At 43.6% G+C, this 16,189-nt stretch overlaps 1 protein-coding gene across 7 annotated transcripts in view; it reads right to left on the bottom strand.

Moving 5' to 3' along the window:
• Nucleotides 1-1,170: 1,170 nt before the first annotated feature.
• The window catches only part of LOC122763166 (neural cell adhesion molecule 2-like), a 245,761-nt gene continuing 230,742 nt past the window's right edge, over nucleotides 1,171-16,189 (bottom strand). For 4 of the 7 annotated variants that reach the window (XM_044018234.1, XM_044018246.1, XM_044018242.1 and 1 more), the window contains exons 16-17: nucleotides 10,326-10,533; nucleotides 1,171-1,687 (exon numbers count right to left, since the gene is read on the bottom strand). In XM_044018234.1, the coding sequence (XP_043874169.1) occupies nucleotides 1,573-1,687; nucleotides 10,326-10,533 (323 nt within the window). In that variant the 3' untranslated portion in view covers nucleotides 1,171-1,572. Of the gene's footprint in view, nucleotides 1,688-9,900; nucleotides 9,941-10,325; nucleotides 10,534-16,189 lie in introns of all 7 variants that reach the window. The other 3 variants (XM_044018241.1, XM_044018249.1, XM_044018244.1) reach the window with 2 other exon arrangements.

The raw sequence follows: 16,189 nt of genomic DNA, 5'->3' as shown, positions 1-16,189 counted from the left end.
GGAGAAAAGAGAAGGCACACTAATGCCGTAATTACTGCCTCCATTAAAATGCCATGGATTTTCTTCAGGGGGGGGGGAAAGCAAATGACTGTAAAATGCAATATTACAGCATCACTGAACTTTGGACCAAAACGCAACAAAAGGAAGAAAGAAAAACACAAAAGAAAGAATGAAAACAGCTTTTCATCTGAGGAGCATTTACAAAGAAAGCCTGTTGCATTTTTGAAAAAAGACATCCTTTAGGGTATATTTACATAAAAGCTTTTTTGTAAAATATCTTTTTTTTTTTCTTTCTGTTTCACCTATGTACAATACACGACAACATCAGAGAGAGAGAGAGAGAATAGCAATCGGGAAACAAACGTAAAAATAAACAACAAATGCATGGGAGAGGCAGATCTGACACGGGAATAGAAACAAAGAAAGAAGAAAAGGGAAATGACAAGCGTGGCCGCTTCTTTTTAGGCAGGATTCTCATTTTGTCGCAGATTGAATTCACAGCTTTTCTTACTTTTTCACAGATAGAGACGATTACACTACACCACTGTCTGCCGGCACATATCCATCTTGTTTTTTTGTTTGTTTTTTTTCCCCCCACCACCACCACAAGCCTTAATTGGCTGACAGTACAGTTAACCTTGTGGCAGCTGTGGATGTTTGAACACAAATGAGTACAACACACTGTTCGAGAGGAGTGTCAACAATATTCAGTGTCAATAAAAAACAAAACAAAACAAAACAAAAGCCGTGACGTTAATGCACACGCGTGGTTTCACAGACTGCGACACGTCACCTTTTTTTTTTTTCTCGATTGTTTTCCTGCGACACAAACTTAAAAACAGCCCTTCAGACAACATTGATTGTAAAGTAAGTCCAAATTCGTCTTCATTAATTAAATATGATCATTAATGACAAGAGCCAGTGGTCACGTTGTCCCCCCCCCCGTAGCCTCTTAGATGTCGTGGTTCAGACTTGTTGTTGTCGTTGTTGTTGCTGGAAACACGATGCTACAGTTGTTTGCCCTCTCATTAGCAGGACACCGGGTCGCATGGAAACAGGCAATCGGGTTTAAAGCGGCGATGGGGAACCAAAGGACCAAAAACGTGGAGGGACACACACACACAAAAGAGCGAGTTAGCTGCGTCAGCATTTTGTGTGGTTTGTAAAAAAGACAATAAAGAAAAAAGAACGTTGTCCGATGAAACAACGAAACACACAGACCGACGAAAGCAAAGGAAAACCCAATAAAGTAAAGTACAATCATTGATCACAAGAGCCTTCCACTGATGCCATGTTTTACAAGAACATGAGACACTGATCACTCAGGGCGTCTAAAAACGTTGACCCTTCCTCCCGTTCTATTTTCTCTCTATTATTTGTATGTACACATGCCATTCACCGCGGGCATCGTTATAAACAGATATGGTATTTTACTCCATGTCGTAGATTCTCTGGGTTTTGGTCTCGTGATCCGAATGTTCTTTTGGTGGCGTGGGGGACCGACCCTTTTTTTTCTCTCCTTTATTCTATACTCTCTCTTTTTTTTCCTCCTCTTCTTTTTTTTTTTTTTTTTTACGCCTTGCTGTCGTCAGGCTTTGTGTGGATGCTGTTGTCACTGTGCACTTTGATTTCAATCGTATCTGGCTTGAGAGACTCTTTTCCATTTTCTTCCTTCAGTGGCAGCTTCCTGGAAGAAAAAAAAAGAGGACACAACGGGAGACAGCGGTGAGATTAATCGGGTCAAACTTGACTGACTGATTAAATGAACATAAGGAAACACACAAAAACACACGTGAACAGGCACAGAGTTGAGCGAAGCAGGCACACACGGTGAATAATATCATTGCCGCTCTGAGAAAGTGTAGAATTAATGTCTTTATTACTCTCAGAAAGAGTCATTTTCCGCCGCCGAGCCCCGCAGTAATCACCCTTTAGACCTTTTTGCTAGTTGAAGCGGTGGCTGCCGTTGGGATTAATAAAGATGAATTTAATTGAAAAGAAAAGGCGGCGGGGATTTAAAAATGTAACGGCCTCTACAGTGCGGCACGGCAAACTCTTCTCGACGTAACCTGCAGTTGTTGCTCGTGTTGTCTTAAAAACTGGAGATCATGTGCTGGCCCGAGGGCGTGTGCGTGTGCTGCGCGATCTCCACACACACGCAGATTCTGCGTGTGTGTGAATACGTCGAATCTTTATAACGAGGTACAACAGTAAGTCTTGTGGTTGTGAGATCGCGGCCAAACATGACTCAGCAGTCCTGTCAATGGAATTCCTCCCCAAAGGAAGAATGGTGATGAGGTTAGCACATTAGCAAGTTGCTAAAATTGCCTATTTAACCATTTAAAAATCATGTTAACTCCACCTAAAAACATTTATTTAAGTATCTGATGTGCATTGTATTGAAGTACAAATACTCTGTTACTGTACTTAAGTACAAAATCCATGTATCTGTCCCTAACCAATCCCTCGCTTTCTCAAAAGGAGGTTTGGGAGCAAAACGTGGCTCGTGGGACTGGATCAATACCATTCCCATGGGATTATGTTGCGGTTCAGCTGCTCTCTCCTCCTCCTCTACAGACACAGTGAGCCTCCCACCTCTCGGCGGCAAATTCCCAGCTTGTGTCTTCACAATAAACAGAAGATATCCACAATATCATGAAACTGAACCTCGTCGCCATTACGGATCTGCTATGTATTGTTCAAGACAGGATGGGGCTGTTGTTATGAAAAAATCTTCTTTAAAAACACTCTCGAAATCAGGCATTTTAGCTCAAAACACACAAAATCCTGGAAGGACTGCCTAACTATCTCTGTTACTCGTTACTGCCAGATAAAATCAGAAGCAGAGTTGGCAAAGGTCTGTATTTAAAAAGCACTTTTCTCGTCTCGCTGACCACTCAAAGCTGCTTTACGCTACAGTTTTTTTGCCATTCACCCATTCACTCAAGTTGAAAGACGACTCCTTACTCTCTTTTTTAATACTTTTACATCTAAGACATAAGCACGTTTTATATCAGAAAATGACTTTTGATACTTCAGTTCGGTAAATGTCACTTTCAAGACTTTCACTAAAAGCGATATTGTAAACGGTGACTTTCACGTCTACCAAAGTCATTTTATGTGAAGATACTTTTTTTACTCAAGTATCTCCTTTAAGGTACTTTATACAAGACTGAAGTATTTAAAATGACAAAAATATGCATAAAATGAAGAATATCTCTTGGGAATGGCCGTGTGTCTTCTTCATAATATTATTACGTGCTGAGAAACAAATAGAAGATTTTAAAAAATATGATATTATACACATATTTGTAGGAATTTATGATGTGATTTGGATCATTCATTTAAGAAAAACAATATACCACAAGGTCCTGGAATGACTGAAAAGATGCAGCGCCCCCTTGTGGCACTTTATATTGAAAATAACTCACCAGGGCTGTATGTTGGTGAGTCAGACACACTCATGTTTAATATGCAAGCGTTCCTACATTCATGATTATCAGCATTTGTTACTCCTTCTCTTATAATATTGGATTATTTGTTTAATTTATTCATCCAGGCGACCAAGTCTGAAGGTTGTATTCTCTCACTTTCTTGGTCATGAAAAACATCAAACTGTTTTATTGATTCATTTTAAGAAAAAAGCCTCTCTTGGGATGGATCATCTCGCATTTGGGGTTCCAAATTAAATATATGGCAACATTCCGGTGAAAGTCACAATCGAAACCTCATCGGCGTCTTTCCGTCTCCCCCTCTTTTTTTTTAAATTTTATTTGATTCATTTCAATAGTAAATCATGCATTTGTCGCGTTATTAGGCCCGGGCTGAAAAATCGGCAGGAAGCCACCATCGGCGACCTAATCTTTATGTAAATGTGACGGCGTGATGAAAATCTAACTGGCCAGTGTTTCGAGAAATAATATAGTGTAAAAAAAAAAGAAGAGAGGGTTAATTCACTGTGTAAAAGCCGGAGTCGTAAAATACACTGACAAAGTAAAAATTTAAATAGGTGTCATCACCTAATATGTATGAAGAATGTGTTCATATTTCACTCGCAGTCATGCTGCATTTGGACATATAAAATGGCCCCTAATTAGGCGATAGCTATTTTAAAAAAAAAAAAAGCCGTATAAATCTCCCCTCTAAGCTATTACAGGTGGTGAAGAGATTAAGGAAGTCCTCGCCATTTGATTCATTCGTACATTTGCTGGAGCCACATTTAAAACCATTTATCAGGCAGAGCCACTTTGATTTGTTACGGCGACTGAAACACAGAAGTCTCATATGGAGAAGAAAAAAACCCCCCACTGATAAACCAGCAGTGATACATTCATTTAATGGACCAAAGAATGGACAGAAAGAGCAGCTCACTGTCTTTTGTTCTTTTTAAGCTTTGCAAATAAAGCTGAATTTTCAGCACAATGGCTCGGCAACAAAAAAAACGAAATAACCTATTGCACATCAAAGCTGGAAGATCCGCTCTGCTGCAGTGGGTTTGGAAGAAGACTAATCAGGGAACTCGATAGGTAGTGATAGCTTTGATCCGGCATCGCCTCATCAGTGTGGCGGTGCGTTTCTGATCCCATCACAAAGTTGAGAAAAAGTGGACTTGATGCAGGCCGGCATGGACAAACTATATCCACTCAAATCCTGAGTTCATGGGGTCGTGCTGTTGTTGCTTCTCCAGCCAGCGTTGATCATTCGAGACTCGTCCATGCCTCAAAAACCCTAAATCGAACGCACCCGAAATAATTCAAACATCTTTGACGGAATGCCAAATTAGAGCAGGTTCACAAAGTCCGGTTCGTTTGGGGAGGTGTGAGCGCGCAACTGAACTCGCCAACGAAGCGAACGCTGGCCCGCCTAAAAGCGTGGGTCTCTAATTGCAGGAAGCAGGACTACGACGCAGGGCATTGTGGGTAAACGCAACCAAAACATGTGCAAGTGTAGAGCGATTTGTGAAAGTCAAACTAGTTTCGAAGCGAGAGACAACACTGCGTGTCTCTCTCTCTCTCTGTCTTGTTCTTCGTGTTTGTTCGCAGCGCCGCCTCAGGCGGGAGACGTTATTCAAGCGGTTCACTAAAGTGTGAAAGCAAACTCGGTCTCGCCGACAATGAGGTGTGAAAACGAGTTCACAATTTAATCACATGTGAGATAAGAATCCCTCAGCAATGGCTGTGATTGATGCGATGAAGCTTCCCTCATTTTAATCCACTAATTATATTCCGAGTGTATCTTTCTTGAACGGCCTCATTTCCGTGCTCATTGACGGTCTCAACAATAGCTCCACCACAACGCCGGACGCTATATTATGGACCGTCAGGTCTCCAAAACGCACACTATATCCAGCGCCAAATAGCTCATTTAAGAGCTTTACCAACTCCGAGGGCGTGTTCAGTGAGTGAGAGCATGAATTTAACAGCACGATACTATACCTAACAAGGCCAAATCTTGTAATTGGCGTGAATAGGGTTTCCCCCCCCTTTGGCTGATTGGTGGATGTTAAAGTTCCAGCACAGAGGAGGCAATTTCATGTCCCATTAGCTTCATGCAAACCCCAGATTGGACCTCTGTCGAGGCGAGGAGGTTCTGTCAACATGAGGCGAAAACTGAGGGTCCCGCTGCTTCCTCGTTCTTCATTCGTGAGCGAAATGTTACGAGCTGCATGTGCAACGTCTGATGACTGTTCCAAAACGGCTGTGAGATCTCGGAAAATAAAGTCCAGAGGGAGATTTTGAGGCTTATTTTGATCATTTTTCCAGAATCGCTTTCAATATCGGGCAAATATTTACAATTGACTGCATGTTAACAGAGTGTATTAATAATTTAAAATGAAGAAAAAACACCGCAGTTGTACACAAACACCAGATTCCGTGCGTCAAAATGGAATTTCAAAACAGTATGACACATATTTAAAATAACATTTCTTTTCATTGACTTTTCGTCTCAATGTCCAAAAACTCTCTCCTCTCTGGCGACAAAGACGCTGATTCGTCGGCTTCCTGCAACAGCGCGCGAGCGAAATGACCGTAATGACCACGCGGTGGCTTTGACGGGCAACTAAGTAGCGTTGGCCAGGCATTTAACAAAATCTCTCTCTGTGTTTAGTGTAACATTGACTCCATATCTTGGGTTTAGACTGTTAAAAAATGTCTCCTCCAACGACGTGGTACATTGGTGACTTATCCGCGCTTATTGACTTCAAGCTGATTTCTGCTCATCAATAATTCCGCGATACCGTTTGAGCGCGCCGTAAATCCAGCGATCTGTGAGAGCGTTAGACTCCCACTGGACTCGAGTCACATCCTGGGGGAACTCTGGCGTGTGACGAGAGACTTCAGAGAGTCTGAAAAGGACAGACGGCGCTCGGGCTCGACTGACGGCTCAGTCGCTTCAAATTGTGATTTTTGTTGGTCAAGACAGTTTTTTTTAACAAAATTTGAGGACGTTCGACTATAAGCTGTAAAGGCTGCAGCTATAATGTGATGTAATGTGTCTTCACCCGCGCGCACACACACCGGCTAAGAACTTAGATTTAAAAACAAAGCCAGGGCGCACACAAAGCGAAGAGAAATGTCCCTGGGTCTCGACAAGCCTCTTTGATTATGTGGCAAAGAGCCGGCAGTTTCCCACACCTCATGGCGTGCGGGGAAAGATATCAGAGTGCATCTGCTGGTGTGTATTTCTAATCTGTATGCTTCTAAGTGACACCAAAGCACAGCAGGAGTGACTCGTTCTTTCCTCCGCGCGCGTTAATTAAGCACGAGGCTATCGGCGGCGGGGGCCACAGAGGCTGGCGACAGCTCCCGCTCTTCAAAGACATAAATCAACACCACATCCCAGGAGCGTTTGTTTACTTATACATGATCTTTACATTTACATTCATATTCTCCTGGAGGATGTGTCACCGCAGCGGATTTTCCAGAATCTCACGTGACTTGCATGACGGTCTCTTCCAAGGCCACGTTTCCCTTCCCCCTCGCATCACTCCCGGGCCTTTTTTCCTCTTTTTTTTTTGTTTCCTTGTTTGCTCTGGCGTTAGCGCCGCACGAAATCGCACTTGATTAAATGTCAGACGTCTGAGCTCGCCGTTGTCACAGTTTCCAAATTAAGAAAACGCCGTCTCCACATCGCTGTCTCGTCGACTCGTGATAAGGAGGTTGTTGTTGGTTTTTTTTACTCGTTAGGTGGCAGAACGCTCTCGCTCGCACACTAAAATGAAATGTGGAACAAATAATGACAGCAATAATTACAGGGGTGTCTGATCATGGACGACTGGGGGGGAAAAAGGAGTTCGAATCCGCTGCTCTCCTCGGTGTCATGTAATTACGCGACACACACAAACGAGTGACTAGTGACTTGTAAAGCAGTTGTTTTCCGTGTAACTGAATCATTAGAATCAGTTGATTAAAAAGATTTGGTCAGTGCTTCCTGCATGACGGGAGCACAGACTCCGCCTGACAGCGGCAGGCTTTGGGAGGCCGTTTGGGACTCCTCCTCCTCCTCCTCCTCCTCCATTTTCCTGGTAAATTTTGGAGATTAATCCACATTTTTAGGATTGTTAATTATTTTTTAACTGAGCTAAAGTTTGCACACGTTAACATACAGTGGTGTAAATAATGTAAGTCGAGCTACGGACTTTTCACAGGAGGCAGATTTATTCCCAATCAGATCATTTGCTCTCTCAACATCCTCCTCTTCCTCACATAATGTACTTCATCCTTTTTTTTTTTTTTGGTTATCTTATCATTTTCTACAGGTCAAACTACACTATTTCTGATTTTCCTCCGAGTACCAACAGAGGAAGCTTGCGTGCCACTCATGGTACATGCACCATACTTTGAGAACCATGGATCTAGACATCACAGCACATCTTTTGCTTTGAAATGTAGCTTTACAACATATATATGTGGGCGATGACAAAGGTAACTCTGCAAGAAACTGGATTTAAAAGTGCATTTTTTTGAGATAATCACGGTTCCACTGCCGTGTGCGGTTGGAAGAACCAAAGTTCCGTGCACGTGGGCCCTCGGGTGCATGCTGGGAGGTTACTGAAATACCAGACAGACGCGCACATCTCTGCCTGGGTCGCTGAATGACAGGGACGGGACCGGATTTTCCACTCTGACTATCGCAAGTAGTGACTTATCAGAGAGAGGAAAAAAAAAAATGCCTCAAGTGTTAAAGTGGGCACAGAAACCAACTCTAATCCTGCAGAGTGAAAAGTGTGTATTCTAAATTAAGCGAATGTAAAAATGGTGACGCTGGAGCAATATAAGACAATTTTACAGTCAAAAATAGAAAGACATGCTCACTAATATCTGGAAACTGTCCTTCCTGGTTCTAAGTGGATTAATTGCAGTGAAGTCAGCCACTTCCTTGTTTAGTGGTTTCCACTACTTTAATGCTGCTTAAACAGAGTCAAGGTCATCCTGACTGAACCCGAAACATTCTGCAAAGTCAGTGGAAGTTATCTGCGCTGTGACTCAGCGCTGTGACTCACTGTATCGTCAAACACTGCATCACTGTTTCAGCTTAGAAGTCTGAATGACGCGGAAGAGACACAACCTGACGTCGGCTTGATGCTGGACGGTTTTTACAGGGTTCAATTCAAGGACTTTCCAGGACCAATTCCCTCAAATTCAAAGAACCAAATGTGATTGTCCTTGGGACCTTGGACTGTGTAATTTCCTTTGGTAAGACAGCTTTACTCGCTCATTGTTCTGCACGGAATCTCACGTCAACGCCTGACAGAGACTATGACTCAGGTATAAACCTAATGATGTCATATCTGGACTAGGACAGGAAATGGAAATGGAAAGCTGTGCCCATTTACCAGGCAACAGGGGATATGTAGTATTTCTGGCACTTTATCTTTTACTACAAATGTCTATAAGCTACACAGCATAGGTTGACCTTTGTCCAACAACACAGAAATATCAATTAAGGTAGCCTAAATGTGAATTCCACATGGAGGTAAAGGTCCATTTCTTAGACCAGCCTTTGTTACCTGTCACGTTCCATCTCTTTTACGCTCTCTCGTTCTTCGTCCTGTCATTTTCTGTCGAATCAAATATTAACTTGGACGCCTTAGCACCAGTATGAACCAGTATGTGTCGCCTCATACCTGCATTTTAGTGACAAAAGCTGCAGGAGAAAGGAATCGACAACACGGTTTGGATCGTGAAACAAATATACAGCACGGCCTGTTCCTGTCAGGAGCATCTGCAGCATCCTCCAGTGGCGCGGCGCGCAGCGCTTTGTTGTCTGTGACGCGGCTGTGATCGATGACCTCGCCGGAGCCACGCTGAGGCTGCAGCAGCAGCAGCAGCAGCAGCAACTCACGGCTGCTGCTGCTGCTGCTGCAACAACAGCTGCTCCGGCACAAAGCAGAGACAGCCCCTGTGTGCCGCGTGTTCAGTCAGCCCCTCCAGCGCGACGAGCTTAGTGACTCAGCACGAGTCAACCTCACCACCTCCTCCTCCTCCTCCTCCTCTCTCCTCTCCTGCCCCTGCCTCTCTTCCTCTTTGCCCTCTCTCTCTCTCTCTCTCTCTCTGCAGGTCCACACACTTCTCTGGCACATTTTTACAGTGAGATTTTCCTTTCTAAAACGTCACTCACAGTCCACGTGCATGCATACACTCACTATAATATGATCACAGAGGTGAACACGCACACACAAAAAGCCGGATAGGACCCGATATGAATGGCAAACACAGTTATACTGTACATCACATGGATATGCACGTACACGTACACATATATATATATATATATATATATATATATACATATACATATACATGTATATATAGGGAGAGATAGATATAAAATGCATGCAAAATAAGGTGAAGTCTCACAAGACAATGACGTTAGTGAAGAAGACAATCAAAGACATACTGTGGCTGAAAAGGTGGTTGCGCGGCTGGTGTAGGTGTACCTACAGTAAATGGTAAATTGACAGTCTGAGAGGGTTTCTTATAGAGGCTAATGTAATGTTTAGCAGCACAAAACAAAGCAGAGGAATTAGTCCATTTGTGACACTTTTTGGTGACACTTTTTTTTTTTAACCCCTCCCCCCAACATTTTTTTGAATGGATTTCTTGAAATCTGTAAATTTGCACAAAATTCTACAGCAACAATAACAAAGACACAAGAGCTGGAGTAACACACACGCAGGTCCAGATACACCCACAGCAGATGCACCCTCTGCAAGCATGAATGACCTTATGACTGACAAACATTGATACTGGCACCGGAGAGAGTAAACACTTCCTCTTTAGGGGGGAAACAACAATAATGGAGTAATAAACAGAGTAACTCACAGGTAGGCCGCCTTGCCCTCCTCCATCTCTTTGCCCTTGCCGCTGGTGGCCGTCTTCTTGCTGCACAGGGTGCGCGTGATGCACATCAGCAGGCCGCAGTGACGCAGGAAGAAGCAGCTGATGTCGACCAGCACGATGAGAAGCAGGAGCGCTCCCAGGCCGAGGCCCACCACCGCCCCCAGGCCCAGACCGCTGAACAGGGATTCTGCTAAGGCAGTGAAACACACAACACAGGGCAGGAAGGGGGTAGGGAGGATAAACACTGTTAGAGATTTTGACTTAAAGCCGTGCAGACAGAGGGTCAGGTGTGGAGCAGAGTCAGTGGAGCCAGGATTCATTAGATTGCCCGAGAAGCAGTCTGCGGGTCAGTTGCCTGTCTGAGATATGCCTGACCTCCCGGATGAAGGTCGGCCCCCCTCGCTACGCCCCGCACGCGGTGGGTGTATCGGTGCGTGAGGCTGTGACAGCGGGAAAACCATCAAGCAGAAATGAGCAGGAGTACACACCACATTTTTTGGAAAAAAAAAACTTCACTTCAGGAGGTCACTTCAATTCCACCTGGTTAGTTTCTAATACAGATAACTTCTAATCCAGCGACGCCTCAGTGGAGAATCAAAATTATTGGGGTGAATCCACTAAATCTCCTCCAAAACAAATCAATTCCAACCACACACAAAGTTTTTTTTGTATCACAGCAAATATATCGTATTAAACTTTTACAGACTTAAGACTGTGGTGCGTAACTTCTCGACATAAACACAGCTCTCGCGTTGCCCCTCCGGGCGAGATGTATTCTTAGATCATTTAACGAAAGACCAAATAACGTCGAAATACACCAAAGAATATCTTCGTAACTCATTCCCAACCTAAAACACAGCGGAACGCTCTGTCCATCACGAAGCTTCAGCCCTCTCCGCTCGCTTTGCTGAGAAGACGGATGGACGGAGGTTTCGTTTTTGCCATATCATGTCTGGGGCTCCGCAAATCTGCACCGAGAAAATGTTGAAATATTTAAGACGCAGCTTGTGATCGAGGAAAAAACTTCCTCGATCAAGTGTAAACCTCTGCTGAGGCTGCTCGCTCTCCCACAGTATCTGCTTTAGTTTATTACTTTAAACAGTGCTATTGCGCCACGCTACAACTTCAGGTAAAGCAGGCGTCAAGCGTTACTACGCCGATGCTTTGGCCCCGTCGTCCGCTGGGTGCCTCGCGGCGCGGCGTTGAGCAGATTCACGCGGGAAGAAGTGCACACGGTGCAGTGATGAGAGGCTCCCGGCGCCCTAAAATGATCCCGGGGTGGCGAAGAGAGGGAACGAGAGAGAGAGAGAGAGAGAGAACACCCACACTGCAGGATCAGTGTTGACAGCTGGAGGTCTGACATCGCCGGGAGTAATCAGCGATGGAAGAGTGAGAGTGAATGAATGAACCGTGTTACTTAGGGAGTCACGCGCGGGCGTTTCGGCTGTGAGCGGGAAAGGTGAATGAGACATTTATGTGAAATTGTACGCCACGAGAGACTGAGTGCTGACGTCTGTCACCTCGGTCGCGGCCTCCAGTAACATTTACTTCTCATGTGCATGTGCTGGATGTGTATTAAGGTCAATTATAGACGCATTTACATTCCCAGTCCTTTAAAAGTCACGGAGGAACAAACACGTTCTGTGTAATACACGGCTGAAAATACTCAAGACACGTTTGTTGTGTTGGAGCGACAACACATTTTTCCCCCTGCTGTCCCCACTATTCAGATTTCAAAAACAACGTGTATTCTGCGCTCCAGATCTCCTGCTTCCATCTGCAAACCTTATGTAACACACTGCATGTGCACAAAATACCTCATAAAACCTACTTCCACAGTCACAAACTATATTTTTTGCAGCCAACCAAAAATGGCGAGGGATGTTTACGTGATAGGAATCAATATATTCCCGGCACCGTCTCTGTAATTTGGGTGAAAAACACCCTTCAATTAAAGCCAAGAGTCGACACTTTAACTGGTATTGTTTTGTTTTTTTTTAAATCCTGGGCCGGCGCGTCACAAAGGACTGAACCTTCCCGAGTCTGCGGCGCCGCGCTGGAAGTTGTCACAGTGAGTCACCAAAACAAATGACTCTCATGTTGTTGACTTTGTTCTCGACTTCAAGCTGAGACGGCAGACAACGGAGACTGGCAGCGAGTCAACGCACAGAGAGAGAGAGAGAGAGAAGAAGAAGAAGAAGAAGAAGAGAAAGTCAGGCAGAGAGAAAACCTCGTGGCAAGAACAACTTTAATTAAAACACTTTGTGTTTTCGCGATTCTGGGGGATGTGGGATTTGAAACCCGTCGACTGGATCAATATTTCCTCACTGCCATCGGCGACTGTTTTGAATCTCACCTTTTGAAGTTTTATCTGCGTTAATTGAGCAGCTATAGCAGCAGACGCACGGGTGGTAAACAACACCTTTCTCGCGCCCCGCAAGCATTCACATACTTCACAGGAGAAAAAGAATATTCATCCCCTTTTTTTCCCTCCTTCTTCTTCTTCTTCTTCTTTTTTTTAAAGTCTTATGTTACTTCTTTTTCCAACATCGGCTGTTTGAGGCCTTGGGCTTTTATATCTGTTTACGTTTTTCATATCACACAAAGCCTTTGTCTCTTTCATGCGGCGACAACACGGGCAGACAATGGCAGAATTCGTCGCAGCATAAAATCACCAATATTAAGGTTGAAATGGAGGGAATTGAAACATAAATGACTTAAAGGGTATTTGAGCATGTCATGGTTCAAGATTCCCACTTTAAATCATTTATTTTAAGGGGATTTTAAGGTGTTTTCTTGAATGTCATTACGTCTCTCTGATATGTAAATGTGTTTTCTGTTCACCGTTTTTTTTTAAATGGACGGCACTTGACAGCTCAGAGGGACGGATGCAAGGAAAAGGAAAGGCACAGACAGACTGAGACTAAGTACTGTGTGTTCGATCCACAGTGCGAAAACAAACCTTTGTTAATGTGCTTCTGCAGCGTTCTGTGAGCTCCAAATACACGTTTCTCCCTCCAGGAAACAGCTCAGACGTCTACTGCGGTAAGAAAAGCTGCTTAACTTTTAAAAAACTACTTAAAGAATTGTTGAACTGTTCACTTCCATGCAGTAATCCTTCACAGTGTGAGCCAAAATACTATAAATATGCTCCATTTCATGTAAATTCTGGGATCGTACGGTCAGGTGTGGCTCTGTAGCAGCCTGCAGCTGACTTAATAATGGAAGTGAGTAATGAGGTCATTTATATAAAATATAAAAAAGGGTCTCTTCGGGAGAATATGGGGCATCGCCGCCCGCTCTCCTCTCGGACCACATGATCACCTGCAAGAGGCGGCGGCATCTGTGAGAACAACCCCCCGCAGGTCACGGTTTAAAGAGGGCCAGAGCAGAGCCGGTCAGGAATGCTTGAAAACAGCTGAAAATCACAGCAGATTCCAAAAGTGTGCAATTTAATTCATATGTAACAAGTTCTGATCTTTGCATTGGAAGATAACATCTTATGTAAAGATGACCCTCTGACATGGTAAATATTGAACTGCAGCTAGTTATGTTGCAAAGACGCCCATGTCTGAACCTTTCTGAAGTACGACGTCAGGCATAACAAGTATTCCCTGCTTCTTAAACGTGAATATTTTCACGAACCAAAGAAATCATTCAAGCGGAATCACTTTGGTTTGTGCACAAAACAAGACATTAGAGAACGTCGCCATTTCCATTTTTCAACATCTTTTGGGACCAAACGATGGCTCAGTATATCAATTTATTGTGTTATTATGGGAATAATCGTTAGCTGCAGCTCTAATAGTCTCATCTAGTCATTAACAACTCTCTGGTATAGACACTTTTGTACAATTTTGTGTTTTTGGTTGACACAGCAAACCAATGTAAACCTCACAATCTCACGCTTTGTGATGTGTTTTTGGATAATTCATCGCCCCCCCGTGCGCCCATTTGCCTCTGAATCAGTGCAAGAGCGGAAGAGCACAACGGGGGTCTGTGTCCGCCCTCTGGTGATATTTGGACTCTGTTGCCCCCCCCGCATCAAAACTGTCCACGCTACAGCATCTCGTCCCCATTTCGCGCTCTCCGAGCAGAAAACATCCCCCGAGCGAGCGAACTCCGCCGTGGACTGAGGGCGACGGCAACGTTGACTTTTCACAGGAGATTTCTGACATTTCTTCATCGCAGGCGGCGACTTAAGTTTTCAGAAAGTCTTGAAACACCAGCTTCCATTAATTCTTATTTCCTCGCTCTATTAACTACTCTACTGTCCCCTCCTGATTAATTCCTTGATACATCGGGCCATTAGCGCTATTTTTCAGTTGCCAGACACCCTCGGCCGCTTTGTGTGGCACCTGCAGCCATCCATACACACTGCCCAAGCTCATTAGGCCCGAGGTGTGATTGACCATCCCTCGATTGGATGCGAGAGGACATTACCCGATTAATGATGACCCAAACAGGGCTGATTGGGGAGGTAGCCGGCGCTAATCTTTGGGGTGTAAACATAATCATTTGTGGATGTGAGTGAGGATTCTTTCCATATGAGCTCACTTTGGGATGTGATGGAGGTGTAGAAGTTTGTGTGAGGAGAATTAAAGATAATCGTTATTAAAGCCCTGCCTGCCTCGTTTGAAGGAGCCGCGCTCTGAAGTGCACTCAGTGTATAAGGAAGTGGAAAAAAACCACAGGAAATGACTTTTTAAGAATATGACAGTCAACCTTGAAAGACTTCTTTGAGATCGCGGTCGAAACAGCGAGCGGCGACGCGGAGTTCCAAGCTCAATTCACGGGCCACAAAGCTGTCGCCGTTAACGCGACGTGACCCTGCCACGACTCGGTTGTTCTTGGAGAAGATATCAGGGGCAACCGCACCTTCCTGCTCTTTCTCACCTAACCTGGTTGATGATATACACTGAGGGAAAAGCAGGCATGTTATTATTTCATTCCGTGCCACTTTAATTAATCTTCTCCCGTCACAATGTCCTCGGAGCAGAAACGCTAGTTCAACAGAGCAGCGTCGATTTGTGAATATGCCCCCCCGACAAGAAGCAGATGCTCAACAAGGTGTCTCAAAAAAACCCAACTGTTTTGCCTAATAATTAAGATGGATGTGTTTTAATTCATCTATTTAGATTTTTAAAACTGTCAGTCAATGAAATTAGTAAGAAAGAGATTTATGAAGTGGCGTGTTAAATACAAAAGAGGAACCGTTGAATTTAAAAGTATGGATACTTTCAGCACGTATACACCTTAGTAAAACACTAACAATGATAACAGAAATCTCTTTATATGCCCAATATACATGTTTGTCTATACATGTACGACACAGTCTGTCTTATATATTTAATGTATGTGTCATAGTCTTTCTGAAGTCAGAATTCTGTGTTTAAAGTCAGAATTCTGAGTTTAAAGTCAGAATTCTGTGTTTAAAGTCAGAAATTCTGTGTTTAAAGTCAGAAATTCTGAGTTTAAAGTCAGAATTATGTGTTTAAAGTCAGAAATTCAGAGTTTAAAGTCAAAAATTCTGAGTTTAAAGTCAGAATTATGTGTTGAAAGTCAGAAATTCAGAGTTTAAAGTCAGAATTCTGTGTTTAAAGTCAGAATTCTGTGTTTAAAGTCAGAAATTCTGAGTTTAAAGTCAGAAATTCAGAGTTTAAAGTCAGAATTCTGTGTTTAAAGTCAGAAATTCTGAGTTTAAAGTCACAATTCTGAGTTTAAAGTCACAATTCTGTGTTTAAAGTCAGAAATTCTGAGTTTAAAGTCAGAAATTCTGAGTTTAAAGCCAACTTCTGAGAATAAAGTCAGAAAAGTCAGAGAGATCAGCTGAAAAAAAATTAGAA

This window comes from Solea senegalensis, linkage group LG2 (genome assembly GCF_019176455.1).
Source record: "Solea senegalensis isolate Sse05_10M linkage group LG2, IFAPA_SoseM_1, whole genome shotgun sequence".
Taxonomy (NCBI): Eukaryota; Metazoa; Chordata; class Actinopteri; order Pleuronectiformes; family Soleidae; genus Solea; species Solea senegalensis.
Note: the sequence above shows the minus strand (reverse complement) of the source record. Positions and strands in the feature narration are given on the sequence as shown.